Below are 24509 nucleotides of genomic sequence, written 5' to 3' on the forward strand. Positions count from 1 at the left end.
TAAGTCAATATATTATTCTATAAATCGGTTGGTGTTTTTTATGTGTCATTGGCATGGGAACCAGTTGCTGCCAGGTCCACCTGACTGACTCCTGTGCTGGTGGCACATAAAAAGCACCAACTGATCGTGACCAATGCCAGTACCCCCTGACTGGCTCCTGTGCCGGTGGCATATAAAAAGCACCCACTACACTCTTGGAGTGGTTGGTATGTTAGGAAGGGCATCCTGCTGTAGAACCATTGCCAGATCAGATAGGAGCCTGGTACAGCCGCTGGCTCTCCAGACCTTAGTCAAACTGTCCAACCCATGCCAGCATGGAAAACGGACGTGAAACGATGATGTTTCTGCATTGTTTTTGATTGTGTTACGCTTACGCCAAGGGAGGTAATAACTGAAATGGAAAACTAAAGAGGGAGAAGGATAAGGTCTTTATTAATCTGTATCTGTGTGTTCAAATTGCAGGCACAGTCGAAATGTTTAACATTGTGGATGAAACGTCATGAAGATTTATGAATTTATGCATTAAAAGACATATCGATCGATAGTTAAATTAAAGCTGAAATAACCTTAGTTAGAAAATAGCTGTGGGTGTTAGTTTTATCTTTTACATGTACCAGACCAAAGACTGTAGCCATGCTGGGGCACTGCCATTATTCCTTTTTTTTTAATGTTTGATTTAAATACTTATCGGTATTATGAGAGTAGAGAACTACAGAATAGAATACAAATATGACTGTTAATTAGCTAGCTAGCAAGATAGATAGGTATGTATGTGAGTCTTGTATTTATTTCTAAGTGAGCTGGAAATATTTCTGATTAAATTTTAATTTTTTTGTTGAATTATTTTAAACTTTTGAATAAAATCTGTTTACAGGCTTTTCTTGCAAATGAAGACCTTGGAGATTCACTTGACAGTGTAGAAGCACTCATAAAAAAACACGATGATTTCGAAAAATCTTTAGCTGCTCAAGAAGAAAAAATAAAAGTGAGTTTATAAGTAACATTTAAGTAAACATTTTCTTTTAAATATCAAAACATTTGAATGTTGAAGTATACTTAGTGAGTGTTGAAGTATACTCTGTAGGTTTAGTGTTTTCTAAATCCAACTATTTTTTTGTGTTTCAGGCTTTAGATGAATTTGCTACAAAACTTATTGAAAGCGAACATTATGCCCATGATGATGTGGCTACCCGCAGAAACCAAGTATGTAATTGTTTTTCTTTCAATTTGAAAGTATTAACCTATAAATATGTTAATTTTAAATTCCAACTGGAATTGATATTACTATTTCATTTTCTACATCTGCCACTGTTAAACGCTTATTTCATTTTGAACATACTAAATTGTGTTGGTAGTATGTTTGTGTGCGTCTATTTGAGTGAATGCCATTTCGTATTTTGTGAAAGAGGATTCAGTAGCTTGAAGGCTAAAATTATTAAACAATTTGATTTTAACTACCAGCTGTTACACCGAAGAAATACTTTGTACCAAAGATCTGCTGAACGTAAGAAAATGTTGGAAGCATCTTCTAGATATCAGATGTTTGAGAGAGACTGTGATGAGACAAAAGGCTGGATCAACGAAAAGCTGAAGACTGCCAATGATGAGAGTTTTAAAGTAAGTTTGCAATTTAAGCATTTCATTGTTCCTAATGAGATACATGTCATAAGTAGTTACATGCTTTTGAACCATTTCTCATTAACTTATATTTCATTTTTCTGTAAAAGTTCTATTAAAGTTACTCTTAAATTTTGATATTAAATTTTACTCATTGTCTCTCAAATCCCTATTTTGTTAATTTTCAAAAAAAAAAAATCTATATTTGCTATCTCCTTGATATTGATATATATATATATATATATATATATATATATATTTCCATTAACATGTCAAACCTACTCTTCAGTTTTATTTTCATATTCTTAACTATTTTCATATGTCTTTATTGCACTTTTTATTTGCATTTGTCACATTACTCATATGTACAAATTGTGATTGGGTATAAGAAGAATGTTTTGGGTAATTTTAATCCATAACCTTCAAGTTCTTAAGATTTTTTTCACTACATTATATTTTGTTCGCTTTTGTATATGTGTAGGAGTATGTATATATGCAAGGAAATCATTTACCCCCTGTATCACAAGACAACTACGCTTGTCCTGCTATCCTACCTTACTCTTCAAATACGTAGCTCAAAGCATCTCCTATCTCAAATGCTCCCCTCCCCATTTAGTCAAGTGGGAGCGTTTTGCTTTTTTCTTCCCTTTTCTTGTTCTTCCTTGGTTTATATTAAAGGATGGATTTTAAGCATACCTTCTACTGAGTAAGAACTTGGTTTCTTTAAGCACTGGCTTTGTAGATAACTGTGGGTGTTATTATTTGATGTAAAATATAGTTTCTTCATTGGTTGCTGCTGGATATCTATATAATCATTGGTGTAATTACAAATTTTATTCACATCTTAGTGGGCAAATAACATCTCTTCATACACAAATACAGTTGGAACTTAATTTTAAAATATTTTCATCTATGCAGACATACCTATATATACCCCTCCACCCACATTTATATAGGGATATATTCCTCTGCCAATCTGTTTACAAACATATGTACACCTGCAAGTGTATATATTTATGTATGCATGCATAGATGTGTCGATATGGTGTTTGCTTTGTATCACCTGGTTTCAAGTTCGTTGGAATCTTGCCTGTTATAGCCCTTGTGAGTGAAATTGGTAGACAGAAACCAGATGGAAGCTTGTTATGTATATGTGCATGTTTGTATGTTTACACCATCCTCACAAGAAAAGTGTTGTTTGTTGAATTTCCTTGCTAACAAACTGTCCTATAACTCTGTGCTTTTGAATTAAAGCCAGTAAGGGTTAGCAAATGGAAGTCTGTCTGGTTGTAAAACAATGCCTTTGTCCAACTCTCCAAGATGACAGCATAGGAAAAAAAGGGGCATGAAATGAATGTGTGTCTATATATACATCAACTTATGTATGTATATACAGGTGCATCCTTGCCTGTGTAAAGAAGCTCACTTTATAACCACATGGTTTTGGGTTCAGTCCCACTGTACAGTACCTTGGGCAAGTGTCTTTGACAACAGCCTTGGGCTGACCAATGCCTTGAGTGAATTTGGTAGATGGAAACTATGGAAACTCATTGTGTGTTTGTATATATTTGTGTTTGTTCCCTCAGTACTTGACAACCAGTGTTGGTTTGTTGATGTCCTCTGTAAACTTAGGGTTCTGGCTAAAAGGGCAGTTGGAATAAGAACTAGATTTTAAAAAGTGCTAAGGTTGATTTATTTGACTAAACCCTGCAAGGCAGTGCCTCACCGTGGTCACAGTCCTGTGACTGAAACAAAAGTAAAAGATAGGTATACATCTCTTCATTTTAATGCCAACATATGTCAGACAGAATTCATTGAGGTAGTTCTGTGACTAAATGCTCTTTGTGTTGCCAATTCTCACCTGTTTCTTAGTAAGGTAATATTTTCTCATGGCCAAACATGTTTTTACATGAGATAGGAAACAAATGACATTGCGTGAGTGATGGTAAGCTTATTTACAACTATCATGTGATATCAAAAACAAAAAAATCTCTCATTCACACTGGTTAAAGTATTCTTAAAGTAATTTTGTGTGGTGTTCAAAGAACATTTAAATTTCAAATTGCAAACTCTTATTGAACTTATACATTTTTTTTTCTCTGTTTCCATAGGATCCAACAAATTTACAAACCAAAGTTCAGAAACATCAGAATTTTGAGGCTGAGCTTGAAGCCAACAAGAGCCGTATTGATTCCATTAAAGAAACTGGCGAAGAATTAATCAAAGAAGAACATTTTGCTTCTGAAACCATCAGGTGCTAATCTCTTTAGTTATCTTTTGTTTTAATATTTTTATGCCTAGGTTGAATGGACTTACAGAACTTATTAGAGCTTCTGTCCTAGGCATTATTAATTTATTGGACATTTGTTGTTGCTGGATATGATAAACCCCAGGTATTCAATCTTTAAAATAAGAGTTGATTATTGCAAATTGTCATAGATGTTTTGTCAGATTGGCTACAATATTCATTACTTCAAACCAAACTAACCCTTTCAGCCACGCCTATAATCTTTTTAACCTATAATCTTTTTTTTAACCTTCAGAGAACGAATTGATGAAATTACAACATTATGGGTACAGCTTCAAGGACAAACAGAAAAGAAAGGTGGTGTATTTGTCTTTATTCATTCATGCTAATTTATATTAACAATTGAAGTCAAAAGGAAACGTACCTTGAAGGATATGTTTACTGAACTAATAAAGAATTTTAATATAAATTTTATATAATCAGAGTAATTATTTGTTTTGTCATTTACTTACATTGTTATTTTCTTCTGATACAGGTAATAACTTAAAGGAAGCTAGTTTACAACAACAATTCTTCCGTAATGTTACTGATGTTGAAGGTTGGTTGGTAGATATGGAGGGGCAGTTGATGTCTGAAGATTTTGGCAAGGTAACCTCCGGTTTTCTAGCTCAGCTCCATCATGAAAAAATACTGTTGAATTATTTATCCATTTGATAGTTCACACACATTAACCATATCATTACTCTTCTTATTCTGTATTAGGATTTAACCAGTGTACAGAACCTGCAAAAAAAACATGGATTACTGGAAGCAGACATTACGGCTCATCAAGTAAATATTAAAACTTTGTATTTATGCACTTTTACTTTTAGATCTGAAACCTTATATTTCCAATAATCTCTTGCGTGTGTGTGTGATACACATACATATACTGACGCACATGCACATATGTTGGCTAGTTTTAAAAATTAGGAGCCAGTCTTGATTTTAATCTCTCTTTGCTACTACTACAATGACCTGAACTCAAACTGAATGGAAATATTTAGCCGCACATATATTTGCATTGTACTTCTCTATTTCAGTGTTTTTAAGGTTCCAAATTCACCATTTATCCAGCAAACTAAGTTCCTCGGAAAAAAAATTGAGGAACCAATGAATTCTAAGTGGTTAGAAGGATTAGGTATATTGTTTAGTGTAGGATCTAGATGACAGGAGAGGCAGATATTTTATGCTGGCTTTGGTTTTGTGTGATGGACCATTTGTAAGAAATGGAGAAACACCTCTAAGCATTGTGGTCTGGGAAATAACTCTCACCACTCCAATTGGCTGTTCTAAAATGTTTTGTTTTTATTAAAATATTAATTGTTCAAACAGCAATTAATAGAGGAATAATTTATATTATGTTTGAATACCAAGATTATTTCTAGCAGTCAAAACTTGGAAAATTTAGCATTTAATTTTTTTTTTTAATTGGGATTCATGATGTCCATAACTTTTTTTAACATAAGAATCATAATTTAAGATATAGTTAATTTGTAATTTGTTGTTGAAAGATTGAACCAGTATTTACTCTAATTAACACTCCTTATTTTAGGATCGCGTTGATGGGATCCATGTTCAGGCTCAGGCATTTGTTGAATCTGGTCATTTTGATGTTGAAAACATTCAGAAAAAGAAAAGCGAAGTTCTTGGACGTTACAAAGCTCTCCAGGTAAAAATCCTTAATATGTATGTTATTTATTATTTGAAAATATTTTAGTAATTTATTCTACATTGTAGGTTTAGTTGCAATAGTTAAGCACTGTCTGAAAATTATACTCTTTTCCATTTCAGGAACCAACAACTGGCCGTAAACAAAAGCTGGATGATGCTCTCCGACTTCAGCAGTTTCTTCGTGATGTTGAGGATGAAGAAGATTGGATCAGAGAGAAAGAACCTATTGCTGCCTCTACAAACAGAGGTAAGAAATAAGGGTTTTCACATATAATACTGATATCTTTCCTGTTTCTTTGTTTTTGTCTCTTTATTGCTTGCTTTTACTCTGTAAACTCCTTTAATATTATCATTATCTTTGCTGTAGGCCGTGATTTGATTGGGGTACAAAGTTTAATCAAGAAACATCAAGGTTTGCTAGCTGAACTGGCTGGCCATGAAAGTCGCATCACCAATGTTTGTCAATTGGGACAGGGTATGATTGGAGAAGGACATTTCGCTGCTGATGAAATCCAACATAAAATCCAAGAATTGGATGAGAAATGGAATAATTTAAAAGTTTGTACTAAAATCACTTATAATTTTTATTTTTAACTCTAACTCCAATTTTAATTTTTTTTTAAAAAGAAAATATAATTTAATCATGTAATTAAGGAAAATATTTGAAAATTAACTACTAAATGAAATCGATTAAATGATGATTATATTTTCATTGTTTAGGATAAAGCTAACCAACGCAAGCAAGATTTGGACGATTCTCTACAAGCTCAACAATATTTCGCTGATGCTAATGAAGGCGAGTCTTGGATGAGAGAAAAGGAACCAATCTCTGCTAATACCGATTATGGCAAAGATGAAGATTCAGCTGAGGTAAGATTGATCCCTACAAGATAACTATTTTCTATTTCTTTCTCTTAAAAGATATGATTTGATATGATATAACATGTTCATTTTTGTTTTGCAGGCTTTGTTGAAAAAACACGAAGCATTTGTTGCTGATTTGGAAGCCTACAGAACTGTTATTGAAGGGCTCCGGGAACAAGCTTTAGCATGCAAGGTAATGATCTGTTTGTTTCAATCTCTTGGTTAGGGTCATATTGGGTAATCACCAACCATTAAGACTGTTTGGTCAGCACACTGGTACTTCTAGTTTTCACCTTAAACTATATCAAGTTTATCTTTAGATGCTGTTGTTACTCAGGAACATTGTTGATTTGAAGAGCATTTCTCTCATTTGAGAGAAATGCTCTTGTAAACCTAATTCACATGCAAATATTTCACTAACCAATGGTTTTAGGTCATTAAGTTCATATTTTCTTACTATAACAATTATGCTTTAGAAAAAGCTACTTAGCTCATATATTTTGACTCTAGCTTAATACATTAAATATACTAAAATTTAGTTACCTTACTCTTAATCATGTGAATGGTGTCTCAGAATTCTTTAATTTCCAAAAATTCTATTTCTTGAAATAGACAATAAGCTAGTTGTTAAGACATATGAATGAATGAAAGGATATTAATGGAAACTAAGGTTGGTTTATTTGAGTAATAATTCAATTGGTTTCGTTTTGATCTTCTAAAATAAGAAATTCTGAATTTTAATAACCATCACAGTAGAGATAAATAGAAACTAACTTTGCTCTTTGCTTATCACAAGAGTTTGAAATCTTTGTACTTTCATGTCGAGCGGCTAAGATGATTATAGAACTAAATACTGTCACGTAATTTGTTGATGTATTTTATTGTCCTCATCTAATGTGAGGATAAATACATGTGTTACTTAATGATAGCAACTGGTATTGCCACCTGTTAAAGAGCACATAACTGCCTGGATAATAAAATCAATATAAAACATGTTACTATTTTAATTTTTATATATCATTTTTTGCTCTGTCATTAACCCTTTCGTTACTATATTTCTGACCAAATTACACCCCTTATGTGTTTCAATTAATTTCTAACGTAATCATAAATTTAGTCTGGTTTCATTAAACAACTATAACTTTTTTATTTATTGATATATTAATCTGATTTTTCGGAGATAATTTAATGAAATATTCTCAACCAATTCTATACTATAATTTTTGTCACAAAGTAACTCTAATTGCAGGTAGATACAGGTAAATTCAACAAAATCTAAAATTATTAAAATTTTGTTCAAACATCGTTATAGAAAATGGGTTATTAGCTAATATTCAATTGAGTATACAACAAAATTTTACGATAGAATTTGTTATTCTGGGTAACTTTCTGATACCCATAATAATATTTACGGCAAAATAGTCTTAATTTCATTTAAGGTTGTGGGAAACCACAAACTATCGTTTCTTTCACTTTGTTTACGTTTAGCGTAACGGTTCGTTTTCGCCGTAATGATTTCAAATAGGCTCATTCGAAAAAGTAAAAAAGAAATAGTCTAAGGCTTTACTCTCCTGGGAAAGTCTGTGGCTTGGTCCAGTTTCTTCAAAAAAATCACCGAAAGTAACAGTTTTTCAATTTTCACTCCATTCAGGTGCCAATTCATTTTCTTTATCGCTGTCGGAGCTCTCGGATTCACTGTTTTCACTTTCGGAAAATGAAACATCAGATTCATTATCAAATACCACATGCTTTTTTTTTTCAGTCATAGAGTTAGATTTATGAAGGTCTTCAGTAGAAAATCCTTCGAATTCTGACTCGCTGCTTGATATAATGAAATTCGTATCCATTTTTTGTCAGAATTACAAATTTTGAAAACACAATAGGAACAAATTTCGGAAAAAAATCTCCCAAAATTCACGGAATTAAAATTACACTTCGATTATTGTACAAAACTGTAGTTGAACTGTTTACGAAGTATAATACGTGTTTTCACGAATGTACTAAAGAGATTTGCTCTGATATTCTCATTTAAATATGAATAGGTAAATGCGGGCGGTTTGGTCACATTAACCAAAATTTTTTTCGGGCGGCTTTGGGCGGTTTGGTAACGAAAGGGTTAAGCAATAGCTGATGTTGGTGTAATAATTTACTAGTTAGAGGTTATTGAGTTCTCTATATTTTTACAATGGCATCCTTTCTTTTTAGCAACAAGAAGCACCTGTTATTGATGACATCGGAACAGAGAAAGTCATGGCATTATATGACTACACTGAAAAATCACCACGAGAAGTATCCATGAAAAAAGGAGACGTCCTTGTTTTGCTCAATAGTGCCAATAAGGTAAGTTGTCATGAACTTTGTCAATAATTCAACTCAGTGATCCTCGTAGATGTAATTTCATGCTTTAGGCAATCTATTTTAATGTTTACAGATAAAGTAAAAAAAAAAATGTAAATCATGAAATAATATTTTAAATAAATTACATTATATATATATATAAATAATATAATATACACAAATAATATAATATACACAAATAATATAATATACACAAAGACACTTCCATTCTTGCTATTGTCATTTATTTTAGGAATGGTGGAAAGTTGAAGTAAATGATCGCCAAGGATTTGTACCTGCTGCATATGTGAAGAAATTAGATCCAAGTCTCTCTGCAAGTCGAAACAATCTGATGGATGAATTTACTATTTCTGTGCGACAGAATCAAATTGAGACCCAGTAAGTAGCAGTCTTAGTAAAATTTGAATAAGCTGGCCAAGCAGTATATTAGCTATGTTAAAATGCAACCAATTAAAATTTAGCATTAGCAAGATGACTTTTAGTATCAGCAAATTGATGAAGTATTTTATGGTGCAAAAATGGAATCTGATGTAGGAGTCACGGTCTGCAGTGTGATGCGAGATATTATATCCCCAAACTCTTCTGAATGTAGTCCAGGATGATAGGGATCAGAAAATAAGTGATTACCATTATTTTCAATGTTAATAATTATTCAGAGCCAAAATAATTTTCTGATCTACGTTTTTTTTTTCACAAAGAAAAGAAAGCAGACATTCTAGGAGACAATAGATTATATCATGTACTATGATTAACTGAGGTGTAGTTGCACTGGCTAGTGTTGCTGCTTATCATCATCGTTTAACGTCCACTTTCCATGCTAGCATGGGTTGGACGATTTGACTGAAGTCTGGAGAACCAGATGGCTGCACCACTCTCCAATCTGATCTAGCAGAGTTTCTACACCTGGATGCCCTTCCTAACACCGGCCACTCCGAGAATGTAGTGAGTGCTTTTATGTACCACCAGCACGAGGGCCAGTCAGGTGGTACTGGCAACGGACACACTCAAATGATGCACTGGCAACAACCTCATTCGTGTTATATAATTGATAGGAAAAATTTTTTACTTTTCTTGAGAATTTTAAATTGACTACATTATTAGTGTCACTAATTATTTTGATGGGACAGTATTAAATGTTTTATAATGAAATATATATTTTTTTTCCTTAAGAAATCCGTCTATATTCAGGTTGGAGGCTATTTTACATGTCTGTTTGGAATATTCCAACTGAAATAGTTATTCAAAAAGTTTTTGACATTGTGAACTTTTGAATTTTTTCAGATATGCTAGCTTAATTGACCTTGCTGATCAACGCCGTACAAAGCTTCAGGAATCTTGCCGTGCTTACCAACTAGTACGAGAAGCTGCTGAACTAGCTTCTTGGATTACTGAAAAGGAAACCATTGTTGTAGAGCATGATGTTGGAGAAGATCTGGAACAAGTTGAAGAAATGCAGAAAAAATTCGATGACTTCCAAAAGGTACCTAAAAATAATAATAAAACTTAGAATGCTTTTACTGTCATTATTTTATTTCTTGTATGCATTTGTCTTTTATTATTCAAATTATTAAAGTATATGTTGCTTATAAACATTTACTAAGTATTTTGAAATTTTTAACAGGATTTGAAAGCCAATGAGGTCCGCCTACAAGAGTTGAATTCTATTGCCGATAGATTAACAGCTATGGGACAAACTGAAGCTGCTGAGAATATCAGGGAACAGATTGCTGTAAGTTATTTTGATCTGATACAGAATTTCAGGCTTTTGTGCTTAATTTTGTTTTAATTGTGTACCTTCATTAAACAATAGATTAATCATAATCTATTCCATCTTAGAAACTCAACAACCGCTGGGAAACCCTTCAAATAGTTACCCAAGAAAAACAGCAGACTCTTGGCTGTGCTCATGAAGTTCAGAGATACCACAGGTAACTATTATTTAGTTTGTTCATAGTTCACAGTAAGTGGACATTGTTTTGTTAGGTAAAAATATAATAACTGAGGTATTCTTATTAGTAGTTCTTGTCTGACTAGGTTAATCTATTGTTTTTCTTTTTTGTTAACAGAGATGTGGATGAGACAAAAGACTGGATTTGTGAAAAGGACAATGCTCTTAACAACGACAACTATGGAGCAGATCTGAGCAGTGTGCAAGCATTGCAACGTAAACATGAAGGTGTTGAACGTGATCTTGCTGCACTTGGAGAAAAGGTTGGTTACTGGAGTGCATTTTTTAAGTGTATTTTTCTGAAATTTAATCTCTCTTTCTCTCTTCATGTGTTCAAAATTGTTAGCTTTAATGGGAGTAAGGTATGTGGGATAGACATTTTGGTGCTGCTGATTGTGTGCAGAAACCATTTTGTATGGGATGTTTTGGTGCTGAGAAAATAGTGAGTGCTCAGATGGTACTGTTTGAAACAGTTTGTCAATGTGAGTACAGACAACTATTTGTGTATTTAAAGCGATCTGTCTTGGTTGCTGTTGCAAAGCAGCCTTTTCTCACAATGCTTTGGTCTACACTTGCTGCTGGACCTTCAGATTGAGAGCTTAGAGGATGTAAATCGTACATTTTGACACTAAAAACAAGTCTGCTCTGTTACTTGGTTAAATTTCTAAAATGACAGAAAGGTCATTAAAAAAAGGTTACACTGCAGACAACTTCTAATCTAGTTGTTCAGACAAAGGATGTTATAATTTCACGAGTGATAACCAATATATAGTTGGCTCAGTTATCTTCTTTACTGTAATATAAAGACTGTGTAGTGCATCCTTTTGGAGACAGATTTGTACTTCTTAGACTAAAGATTTAATGGTCAGAAAACTACTTTAATGCAGGTATGAATAAGAATAAAAGTTTTCAGCCTGTCATTATTACATTACAAATTTGTTTAAAATGTTCCTCGAAGACAAAAGTGGTGAGAGGTTGTAGTGGTGGTAATTGCAAGTTATGAGGAATGAGTTTTAGGGGTAGATTATTGGGGAGGAGTTACCTTATTGTCTTGGGCACAACACTATTGATTTAATCCAATCCATGGAGATGGATAATCAGCTGATACTGCTGATTTCTCTTGTCCATATATAAACAGAAACAATATTTTTGTTTAATCTATTATTGAACTAGTCTGTGGATAGAGAGACAATGATGTAGGTTTGTCAATTCCATATTAACTTAGGTAAACTAATATAATCTTGTGAGAGATTATTGTTTCTCTAATATTTCTGTGCTTTCTGTCTAGGTGCGTGACCTTGATTCCTCAGCCAAAAGGCTGATGGAAAGCCATGCCGATCAAGCTGAGAGTATTTATGTACATCAAACTGAAATCAATGAAATGTGGAATGAACTTACATCAAAGGTCAGTAAACATTACCATATTTTTGAATTGCATAAGTTTGTTTTCCTTTGTGGTCACTTTGTGAAGAATGTTGTGACATTTTCCATTTCTTTTGTGCAGGCTGATGCCAGAAAATCTAAACTTCTCGATTCTTATGACCTTCAACGTTTTCTCAGTGATTATCGGTAAGATTTTCCTTTTATATTTCTACAGATTGTATTTTCTCATACTATATTAAATTAATACTTTTTTTAAAATCTTAAATGAATTATATAATAAATTATAATTGTAATAAATTATGTAGTATAAGAATGCATGTTTCCAATTTTACATGAAGTGTGAATTCACTGTTGTATGTCAATTTTGTGTTTACACACGCATTCACATACTGTGTTTAAATTATTCTTTTAATTTATTGAAACAAATGATTTTTTTATATTAGTAGAAATTTGAATTTTAATCTAAACTTCATCCTCTGTCTTCTAACTTTATCTAAAGAATTTCAGCTTTAGAGTTAAACAAATATTAGTTAATTGTCAAGTAATACGGTTCTTACTAGTTTATTAAGTTTTCTTAATATTCCTTGAATTTTGGTATTTTTGTTTTATTTAGTGTGTCAAAAATGTGGAACACTGAATATTTGTCCACTGGCTCAAATCTTGAAATATGCTAGATTTTTAGTATTCTCAAATCATTTACAACTTTACATGAGACTATTCACTCAAATATGAGATGATTTTTCACAGAGAAGAATACATCATAAATTTTTGACAAATATTTGAAATGCATTAATGACTTCTTTCAGTGACCTTACATCTTGGATCACTAGTATGATGGCTCTTGTGTCATCCGATGAACTCGCTAAAGATGTTACTGGTGCTGAAGCTCTGCTAGAAAGACATCAGGTTTGTATTTTTTTTTATTTCTGATCATTTAACCAACAAGTGCTCAAATCCCCCCCCCCCACATACACTCAGCTTACATTATTGTTTTCATTTCATTTACACTTTGTATTTATTTTAGATATTAATGATTATCCAAGTATTTAAGTTTTTTTTCCTGCATCCAAAGTTTCTCTCTCATTGAACTTGGCACACTGAGATAAGTTAATATTTTTGTGAAAGATAACTTCAAAAATAGCTTTGAAAAGTCTTCTGGGTGGACGGTTTGACTGAAGTCTGGAGAGCCAGCAGCTGCACCAGGCTCCAATCTGATCTGGCAATGTTTCTGCAGCTGGATGCCCTTCCTAACACCAAATACTCTGAGAGTGTATATGTACCATTGGCACAGGAGCCAGTCAGGCGGGCCTGGCATCGATCATGTTTGGATAGTGCATCTTATGTGCCACTGACACAGGGGCCAGTCAGTGGGTACTGGCATTGGCTGCATTTGGATGGTGCTTTTTACGTGCCACTGGCATGGCAGCCAGTCGAGCAGACCTGGCATCGGCCATGTTCAGATGGTGCTGACCACTGCTATGATATTGGTTTTACTTGACTCAACAGGTCTTCTCAAGCATATCATATCGCCTGATGCATCAGGGTTACTCTTAACTGGGCCAGACATGCATGGCTGCAATTTCAATCACAGCATATCTCCAAAGCACTCGGTCTCCTGTCATTGCCTCTCTGAGGTCCAATGTTTGAAGGTTGTGCTTCACCAACTCATCCCGTGTATTCCTGGGTCTACCTCTTCCACAATTAGGGAGTGGCATTGCCTTACACAGCTGTCCTCATCCATACGTAACACATAACCATATCAGCGCAGCTTTCTCTCTTGCACTCCACATTTGATGCCTCTCAAGGTGCTTACACTCTGTTGTGTATGTACACTGACATTACATCCAGTGGATCATACTAGCTTCATTTCTTTCAAGCCTATGCACGTCCTCAGCAGTCATAGCCCATGTTTCACTGCTGTGTAGCATGGCAGTTCACACACATGTACCATATAGTTTACCTTTCATCCTAAGTGACAGACTCTTTGTTGCCAGCAGAGGTAGGAGCTCGCTGAACTTTGCCCAGGCTATTATTCTAGCCACTACACTCTTAGAGCAACTACCCTCACTACAGACTTGGTCGCCTAGGTAGTGGAAGCTATTAACTACTTCTAGTTTCTCCCTGCATATGCCACACTCAAAAACTATCTTCCTGGTTAACCTTCCTTTGATATTACTGCACCTTTTATGTGTTCATATCTTACACTGGGTACATCATATGGAGTTTCTATCCACGCCTTTTCTACAGATCAAGCAGGGCCATCAACCTTAAGGAGTTTGTGATTTGACAGCCTTCCTACTTACTAAGACTTTGATTTTTGATAGGTTAACCCTAAGGCCCTTTGATTCTAGACCTTACTTCCACACCCTAAACTTTGTCTCTAGTTCTGGCAGTTCTCTATTAGAGCAAGGTCATCAACATAGAGGAGCTCCCAGGGGCAGCCTGTTTTGAATTCCTCTGTTATTGCCTGGAGGACTATGATGAATAAGAGGGGCCTGAGGACTGATCCTTGGTGAACCCCTACTTCTACCGATGTAAAATGATGTCATTAAAATATATGAAAGATGTATTTTCTGTCAGCATTTTGACAATTATATGATGCTACTAAACTTACAAAATGAAACTTGGACCTCTTCCAGAGACTTGAATGTAGACTTGTAGCTTCCTAATACTGTTTCAATATTGTTTGTATTGTGTATAGTTATATAGCAAGAACTAGATGAAACTGCCTATATCGGTATAAATAATGACTGAGCAAAACAATAGAACACCACTTATACTCATTAGAATTACATTTGCTGTGTCAACGATCATGGTTTTTTTCTTTTTTATTTTCATTATTTTGTTTATTTTTCCCCATTCTCTTCCGTTTTTTTTTTTATCCTTTGTTTTGACTATTATGTGATGTTAGTGACCCGACCATCTCACAATCTTGCAGATGTTCAGTTCTGAAATTGTGAGCCATTATGGAATCTCGCAGTACCCTGAAGATGATGAGGATGAGGTAGAAAGAAGCTTGTCCTGTGTGTGTTGGAATGACATTGATATAGCCTTACTTAGGTCTGCCTGCTTTAACAGGCATTATTTAGGCATGACTTTTCCAGAAATCTAACCATTTTAACTTCTTACTAAAGTTTAGGAAAATAAAATTCCTCATATCAATTATTGAAAATATACTGTTGTAGGATACAAAAAAATGATCTCTACATACTTTCTAGAAAATGATTTCTTAATGCTAATTCTCACAAAATTTGTAAGTCATTAATTCTGAATTGTGTTGGAGCTAGTTTTCTGGAATAGTCTTGTCCTATTGCTGTTGCCAGACCAGGCAGTTATTGTTTTAAAATAACAATTGTTGTGAGACTGCTAACCTAATCAACCTTTTGTGAATCTGATAATTCTTTAAGAATTTAACTATATTTTTTTTCAGCATTTTGATGATCATATTTATTCCCAATTGTATTTTTAAGATTTGTCTGTTGGAAAATATTGTCATCATCACCACTATCAGTATATCTATTTACTTTGGAATGTTTGTATCAATTAGGGATAAATAATTTATGGAAAAACCTTCTTCATATCATTTTTTCAGATGTTACCACAGTAGTTATCTTCTGACGCCTTCTATTTCTCTTTCTGAGCATATATCTCTAATTTGTTCAAGGAATTAAAAAATTTTGTTTTTTTGTGCCAACCTTTAAATTCTTTCTGCTACACTTGTGTTCTTTAGTACTGTCACTGTAGTCAACAATACTTAGCTTTCTCAGGTTTTAGAATGCTTAAGTTAGAATTACATGATAAAATTATATTGTAGGGGTTTGTTAGTGAAAAATAAAAGCAAAATGTCAGTGACAGATGGAAGTTTTTTTTCATTAGCATCTATTTTTCTACTTCTCAGGAAATACAAATTGTGTGTTTTGCTTCCTGAGGATTTTTACATATGACTATTTTGTTTCTACCTGCCCTCACTTATTAGTATTTGAAACGTATCACAACTTATCACTTTCTATACTTGATAATTCTAATGTATATTAGACACCATCATTAAAATCTTCAACCAGGGAAACAAGGAAAAGCTTAAGTAGTGGAATTTGGTGTTTATATTTCTCTAAGTATTATAGTTTGACTATTATATCTAATATACAGTGTATTACCATAATATAAAAATAATGTGAATTTGTGTAATGAAAACTGAAATTTTACGACTCAAATATTTGTTATTTGAGTTTGGAGACTGGACTTATTGAGTTAGAGATAGAATATTTTTTGGAATATTTTTCAGTATGTCACAATGAAATGTTTGTAGGATGTTTGAAAAAAAGACATTTCCCCCCCATTTTTATATCTAGTTAATTCTGTTAAAGATTACTGCCTGAAGCTATTTTTGTCATTCTGTTACATAACAGGCAAAATTTTTGTTTTAATTATCAGTTAATATATATATAGCAAATATTTTAAAGTATTTAAGCACACCTCTGAATATTATCTTCATTCATTCTCCATCTCTACCTCTTTCTTGTAACTTAAAATTTTGCTTCTTTCTGAATTATTTTATTAGCATAGAAAAATTAGACATCTGTGTAATTTTTTCAGTGAAATTTGTTAATTCTTTGTTGATAGTGTCAGTTATTTGTCTAAAACACAGATTCTGTATCATTTCTCTTAATTTGTTCATGTTCATTATTGTTTATTGAAGATAAAAGTATAGCAAAATTGAACTGGGTAGTTAGAAAGACAGTTTCATTTCTGCTGAGATTTGCATGTTGTAGCAGAGTATCACTTTAAACTAGCTCTTTAGTACTTATGAATGTGTTCTGTTTTTCAAATTTGCATGCAATTACATTTAGCTTCAGCTACCATCAGTAAAGAATATTTTGGGCTTTACAACTAATTAACACAGATTAGTTTCAAAAAGTGCTATGTGTATTTTCAACTAATTCAGTTTGACAAAAGTTTATATATTTGTTTCCCCTCTATCCTTGTTTCCCCTCTATCCTTGTTTCCCCTCTGTCCTTGTTTCCACCTCTGTCCTTGTTTCCCCTCTATCCTTGTTTCCCCTCTATCCTTGTTTCCCCTCTATCCTTGTTTCCGTCTCTGTTCTTGTTTCCCCTCTAAAATTAAATCACTGCAATGTTTATTTGATGAGAAGCTAGACAGTCTATATTGCAACAGTAATCTGTCTCCACAATAATTACACATCATTTACAGCTTTCAGTTATATTTCTAACAATCCTTTCTTTCCTTACATTCTCAATATTCAAGCCATTGCCTATTTCATTAAATGATAATCTAGAATTATCAATTTCATTGTGATCTGATTTCCTCTTATAACGATTGTGTTTGTCTCAAGATATTCGTGAATTGCTGTAGTTTTGGATGATTCTATGAGAATGGACGAGTACTCCTAGTGAATGAAGGCATACAAAAAGAAAAGGTCCACAACTCGGAAATAAACTTGTTTAATTCTTTCAGTTTTTTTATTTTAGTTTAAGTTGTATAATTTTATTTCTTAGTTGCAAATTATTTACTATGTTTCTTTTATAACCACTTGTTTACTGCCCCTGTTTTGTGCAATCATTTGGGGTGCACAATGAAGGGAAGGGACAAAATTCTTACAAAAGAAAATTTAAGAAAATCAGGATTTTTGCTTTGCTTGCTTGTTAATTATCTATTCTTTAATCCAGTTATCCTCTAAATGAATGCATGTATTTCAGTTAGTGACCCATTATATCTCAACAGTTGGTGCATGTGCACTCGAATGGAAGAGGATTCCATTTATTGGATTATTATTTATTGTTTTTGGTATTTATTCAAATGTTGGTTTTAGTGCTAAAATTATTTCTCCCAAATAAAATATGGGATGTTCTTGGATGCAATCAGTTCTGCTTCTATTATAATGGAAAGGCGGCGAGCTGGCAGAAGTGTTAGCATGCTGAGCAAAATGCTTAGCGGTATTTCGTCTGTCTTTACGTTCTGAGTTCAAATTCCGCCGAGGTCGACTTTGCCTTTCATCCTTTTGGGGTCCATAAATTAAGTACCAGTTGTGTACTGGGGTCAATCTAATCGACTGGCTCCCTCCCCAAAAATTTCGGGCCTTGTGCCTAGAGTAGAAAAGATTATAATGGTTTTCCATTACTTATGGTTACTCCTTTTTCCTAAATTTTTATTTCTACATTTCTGTTTGGTTTATCCTAAACCTTGTTTATGTTGTCTTGTGTTTTGTTCAGTTGCCTGGGAACGTCCAGTAGTTTAGCCAGCCACTCTAACCTTGTCTTCTTCATTTGGACTTTTTTCAACCAGACACATGTTAGTCTGCACTTTTTATGTGTGTTTGGTGATAATGCATGATGCTTTCACTTCCATTTATTTTGGTTTCAATTAATACTGGCCTAAATTTAGCTTTCCCTAGGAACAGCTGTTTCTAAATCAGTTTTCTTGCTTGTTGGGAGTTTAAATATACACATTTCCTGTTTATAATTTAGGGTATACAAGATATTGAACTACAGTATTTTGTTAGTATATTACCTCTGCCCTTTTTTTAATGTACAATTTATGCTTGTATCAATAATTTTGGTCTGACTACTGTACCATATCACTATGGATAGATAGAATATTCAGTATTAATAGGTTTAAATTCTCTAAAATGTTTAAAAAGCTGAATAAGAGAGTTTTCTTCAAATTTCTATATTACAAATAGTGTCTGTATAATTTTGATATCTTACAAGAACATTTAGCATTTTCAAGAAATGCAGATACTTACACAGTAATATCTTTAATATTTGATTTAATTTAATCACTTTTGCTTAACTACTAAAATACATTGCCAGATTGTTTTCAGCAGTTTTTATGAAGATCTACACTTCATAAAAAGTGGGGGAAAAAAAAAATTTAATAATCATAATGTTTGTGTTTTTCTTTTAAATTGAACCAACATGTTTATTTTCATTTAACATTAATCTTGATTAGACTGAATTATTTACAGTGCATTTGGTTTTCATGCTAATTTTATTTTACTTTTTTATTTTTGTAACATTCTTAAATGAGAAAGTCAGTTTCTTGCTACTTCTACAGTTTATACATATAGTTCAAGGAGTTAGCCCTTTTTTTTTTTTACTTCGGTTAATATTAATTTTCACTCTACTTCAGGAACATCGAACTGAGATAGACGCCCGTGCTGGTACTTTCCAAGCATTTGAAATGCTTGGTCAGCAATTACTTCAAAATCAACATTATGCCAGCCCTGAAGTACAACAGAAGTTGGAAGATTTAGCTAAATCTCGTGAGGCATTAGAGCAGTAAGTGGAATTTGTCTTCCATAAAAATTTGATTTTAAGATTTCATCTGTTTTTCCTAATCATGAATTGGGAAGTTCTTATATTGTATTATTATATTAAGATGCAGTTCTTAATGTTTGTCCCTTAACTGTTGGAAGAGTTAGTATCTCTTTATATGGTTGACTGGGATAGCAATGTGCCTTACTTACACTTATTGGCTATAGAAATCAAAATATTGCCCTATTGAAATTAACACTATATAGCACCATGTGACCTCAAAGTAGGTGGTTTTAATCACTTGGGAATTGCCCAAATTCAGTATCTATATCAGTATAAAGCGTGAGGAAGTTAATAACTTTTTTCTTAGTATCTTTCAGAACAAACATGCTTTAGTCTGAAGAGCAAATGTTTTGTATTTTTAATTCTAAGAAATAACAAGATTATTCTGTTCATTTCTCATATAAGGGACAACAGTTAACAATTAGATAATCTAATCATCTGTAATTATTTGTATTACACATAAGCCAGGTTAAAAAGGGCATTTAAATATATTCAAACTTGCCAAAATTTGTGGCAAGTTTAAAAGCTGCTGCTTGAAGGTAAATTATTTAAAGACGAAAGCAGAGACGTATCAAAAGATCAAAGTTGGATTAATGTAGGAAATAGTTGTGTAAGAAATATGAACGCACGTGGTCATATTCTTAACAAATTATTACAAGCCATAAATACCTGCAGTAACAACAGAACATAAGTGAATTGACGACAAGTCTTGCTGTGGAGAGATAAATTTTATTTATTTTACAACCGTGTCAACGTTAGGAGTTTGTAAGCGTTAACACGTGTGTGCGTATGCAACACGTGTTTGTGTCTGTGTGTTCGTGTGTGTGACAGAACAATCAGAGTGAATGTGTTTGGTATAGAAGGGTACAGAACATAGAATATATAATGGAATTTGGTTTACTGTTCGTGTGGCGAAGACGTTGGAAGCGACTCGAAGTTGGTACATGATGGTGGCGACGGCGAAGATAGTAGGCTTTCTGTGGTGAGTGTACATTAGCGTCGTCGCTAGTTGTAGCAGGAACAATCGTGTAGCGCTGTGGTCTGAAGTTAGTCCTTACAAGGACTGGAACCAAAGACCAAAAGTGTCTGAAAACACTCCTTTATATACCAGTTGGGTGGCTCAAACGAGCCTCAGAAATGGAATCTTAACCAAAGGCCGTGATTGGTTGTTTCGGGACAGTGGCGCGAAAATAAGTGGAGACAAATCGCGTCACGTGTCAACAAATCAGGTTAGTGTTTACAACAGGAACAAGTTGGCCAAAGATGGCTGTAACCTCAAACGAGATCATTTCTGCCTTGCCTTTCAAATAGTGAAGATATTAGAAATCGCTATAATCATATTTCAAAATGGCTGAAACTGCCACGCTACAGTTGCAAGATATGGCATTGAGATAATATTGTAGGTAGTTATGACATCTGAACGAAGAATCTAGACCTTCGACCATCCACTTGTTTCCTGCATCTGGAGATTTATTCTAATAATTTACAAAATGTTTTCTATTTTTGAAAGTTCCTAATGTATGCTTGAAATCTTGTAGAGTTGAGATTTATGAAATACAGTCTAATCTTACCAAATCTCTGTTTATTTCCTCTTTAAAGTGCTTGGATTGCTCGCCGCATGAAGTTAGATCAATGCCTTGAACTCCAATTGTTTTACCGTGACTGTGAACAAGCTGAAGCATGGATGGCTTCTCGTGAGGCTTTCCTTGCTGGTGATACAGTCGATGGGGACAATGTGGAGTCACTTATCAAGAAACATGAAGATTTCGATCGCGCTATTAACTCTCAGGTATCATTCTTTCATTGATGTTGTTTACCACTGTGGAGGCGCAATGGCCCAATGGTTAGGGCAGCGGACTCGCGGTCATAGGATTGCGGTTTCGATTCCCAGACCGGGCGTTGTGAGTGTTTATTGAGCGAAAACACCTAAAGCTCCACGAGGCTCCGGCAGGGGATGGTGGTGATCCCTGCTGTACTCTTTCACCACAACTTTCTCTCACTCTTATTTCCTGTTTCTGTTGTACCTTTATTTCAAGGGGCCGGCCTTGTCACTCTCTGTGTCACGCTGAATATCCCCGAGAACTACGTTAAGGGTACATGTGTCTGTGGAGTGCTCAGCCACTTACACGTTAATTTCACGAGCAGGCTGTTCCGTTGATTTGAATCAACTGGAACCCTCGTCGTCGTAACCGACGGAGTGCTTCCATTCATTGTTAACCACTAAAGTGCTTGATAGAAAATGATTTTTTAAAAAGGATATTTTCAATGTACATTAAACTATCTTTCTGACACATACTCTTTTTTTATTGATATATAGCAAGAGAAAATACAAACACTTGAGGCCTTTGCCCAACAACTCACTTCTGGTCAACATTATGACAGTGATGCTATTACAGATAAGAGAGACCAAGTTCTGGACAGGTGAGATTGTTTTTTTATTTTTATTTTTTATTATTTTGCTTTTAGGGATTGGATTAAAAAATTTAAACATCTCTATGTATTGTAAAGGTGGAAATTTGGTGCCCCCCAAGTTTCAGGAAAGATATTTCATTATATACAAGTTTTGTGTACAATGTTTCTAGATACAAATCATTAAAGTAGAATTTACTGTTTCAACTTCTGATAAAATATCAGTAATTTGGCCGATGCTGGTGGCACGTAAAATGCACCAATCCGATCGTGGCCGTACCCAGCCTCGCCTGGCACCTGTGCAGGTGGCACGTAAAAAGCACCCACTACACTCACGGAGTGGTTGGCGTCAGGAAGGGCATCCAGCTGTAGAAACACTGCCAGATCAGACTGGAGCCTGGTGCAGCCATCTGGCTTCCCAGATCCTCGGTCGAACCGTCCAACCCATGCTAGCATGGAGAACGGACGTTAAACGATGATGATGTTGATGTACTAGACTTAGGTAAAATTACCACAATGTATTGTGTGTCTGCTTGTCCCCTACCGTCATTGCTTGACAACTGATGTTGATGTGCTTACGTCCCCGTAACTTAGCAGTTTGGCAAAAGAGACTGATAGAATAAGTACTAGGCTTCCAAAGAATAAGTCCTGGGGTTGATTTGTTCAACTAAAGGTGGTGCTCCAGCATGGCTGCAGTCAAATGACTGAAACAAGTTAAAATGATAAAAGAATATCTATTTTAGACTGCATCTAGTGAACCTTGAGATTAATTTGATTGTATTTTTAATTGTTTTTAAATTTTTACCATAACTACTGCTGATTTTCTGCCTACCATGAATTTATAAACTGGTAGATTAAATTAGAACCTAGTCTTAGGAAAAAATCACTTTATATCACTTTATAGTAACAAGTGTTACAATTTCAAAGTTTACTCCGCTGACAGTTTTCTTGTTTTGCTCATCATTATTGTCTTATATCTGCATTCCATGTTGTTAGGGGTTGGCTGGATTGCCACATTCCAAGTTAGTTCTTATTTGCAGTTACTACCCTCCTAGGTGTGGTTGGAGTATATATCTTCCTAGCATGTTTTCTTTTGGCATGGTTTGTACTTAGACATCCTTCCTAGCACTAACCATTTTACAAAGTGTACTGGGTGCATTTTATAGTAATACCAGCACTCTTGACAAGATTATAGACTATTGGGTGTATTTTATTGTGACACCAGCATTAATAAGGTTACATTTTACCTTGTAAGACAAAAGGAGTTCCTCTCTGCTTTATATTGTCTCTGTTTGTTTAGGACAGTATGACTAATAGAGAACTTAAAAGAGAGAACAACGGCTAGAATATTGTCTAGCATGAAGAGGGAACAGATAGATTAGGACGGTAGAGTGGAAGAGGAGAAATGGGTGACGTAACTAGCGAAGTATTAATGACATAGAGTGAATGGAGAGATTAAAGACAGCTATATGTTTGCAGCTGCTAGAATGATTGATGGATAGTTGTAGAAATGGTTAATGTTAGGAATAGATGAGGTATATCAGTAATAGGTGATTTAAGGAGAGGAAATAGTGGTTAGCATATAGAAAGGGGGGTAATGTTAGCTGGTGATGAGCATGGGTAGCGGAATTTTGAGATGATGGTGGTAAGAGTGAAGGCTGTGAAGTGATAGTAGGCAAATGGGGTTTGCACCAGATATCAATAGATTTGATGCAAACACTTGATATTCAAGTAACATGATGAGACACCCTGTTGGCATCTTCATGTTTGATGTTAAAAGAGATGGTTCAACTGGTTTATGGGGCAAGCAGAAGAGCAGATAGAGATTTGGGCCAGGAGCTTGGATATAGATATATATCCCAGCCTCTCCTATCCATTTAATCTGTGTTTTACTCTGCCTGCTTGGGTAAACAGGTTTTTAACATCATGTGTTGCCAATCATGATGATCCTTTATTGTTTCCTTTGTGTGATACAACATCAATAATCACCATTTTGTTCTGAGTCTTCTTTTTCTGCTGCTTCCACAGGTTTAATTTACTTTGAGCACTTATCACATGCTTGTACCAGTAACAATTGTGATATACTATATCTGATTCCTTTTGCATGCAGCTTTTGTCTCTTGCTCATTTGTGCTCTATTGCAACAAAGATGAATAAATTCATACATTAACATAGATAGTTTGTAATTATTTCATTTCAAAAGGCTGTCATAAGCATTGTCAGCATCTACTATACAGATGAGTTTAAGTCTGTGGGAGCTTTTGTTTGTCATTGACTTAGTTCTCTTAGCTGAATTAGTCAAAGATTTAGAGAGAAAATTAACTTGGAAACAAAAACTAGAATCAAGAGGCCTCAAAGTAAACTTAGCTAAACTAAGGTTTTAGTTTGTAAGGCAGAAGAGAGAATCCCACTGTCCCCAGTAAATGTTCATACTTGATGCAGAAAGGGAGCAGGTAAGAATTCCTTGGTGAAGCACAATCTTCGAACATTAGGCCTCACTGAAGCAATGACTAGTGACCAAGACCTTTGGAAATATGCAGTGCATGAGAAGACCTGGCAAGCCAAGTGAGGCCATAACCCGTGGCCTATGCCAGAGGTGTAACCAGTCCACTTATGTGTACCTTTCCTTCATTGA

At 34.4% G+C, this 24509-nt stretch overlaps 1 protein-coding gene across 15 annotated transcripts in view; it reads left to right on the top strand.

Moving 5' to 3' along the window:
• Positions 1–24509, top strand: part of LOC115227715 (spectrin alpha chain) — a 97652-nt gene that overhangs the window by 47130 nt on the left and 26013 nt on the right. For 10 of the 15 annotated variants that reach the window (XM_036500621.1, XM_036500624.1, XM_036500626.1 and 7 more), the window contains 25 exons: positions 875–985; positions 1126–1203; positions 1462–1617; positions 3729–3871; positions 4161–4222; positions 4401–4513; positions 4628–4696; positions 5460–5576; positions 5699–5825; positions 5946–6136; positions 6299–6448; positions 6543–6635; positions 8648–8782; positions 9033–9178; positions 10082–10280; positions 10422–10529; positions 10637–10728; positions 10867–11011; positions 12037–12153; positions 12253–12317; positions 12938–13037; positions 15070–15135; positions 19278–19426; positions 21065–21254; positions 21783–21886. In XM_036500621.1, the coding sequence (XP_036356514.1) occupies positions 875–985; positions 1126–1203; positions 1462–1617; positions 3729–3871; positions 4161–4222; positions 4401–4513; positions 4628–4696; positions 5460–5576; positions 5699–5825; positions 5946–6136; positions 6299–6448; positions 6543–6635; positions 8648–8782; positions 9033–9178; positions 10082–10280; positions 10422–10529; positions 10637–10728; positions 10867–11011; positions 12037–12153; positions 12253–12317; positions 12938–13037; positions 15070–15135; positions 19278–19426; positions 21065–21254; positions 21783–21886 (3026 nt within the window). The remainder of the gene's footprint in view (positions 1–874; positions 986–1125; positions 1204–1461; positions 1618–3728; positions 3872–4160; positions 4223–4400; positions 4514–4627; positions 4697–5459; positions 5577–5698; positions 5826–5945; positions 6137–6298; positions 6449–6542; positions 6636–8647; positions 8783–9032; positions 9179–10081; positions 10281–10421; positions 10530–10636; positions 10729–10866; positions 11012–12036; positions 12154–12252; positions 12318–12937; positions 13038–15069; positions 15136–19277; positions 19427–21064; positions 21255–21782; positions 21887–24509) is intronic. The other 5 variants (XM_036500629.1, XM_036500631.1, XM_036500632.1 and 2 more) reach the window with 1 other exon arrangement.

The sequence above is a fragment of the Octopus sinensis genome, linkage group LG2 (genome assembly GCF_006345805.1).
Source record: "Octopus sinensis linkage group LG2, ASM634580v1, whole genome shotgun sequence".
NCBI lineage: Eukaryota > Metazoa > Mollusca > Cephalopoda > Octopoda > Octopodidae > Octopus > Octopus sinensis.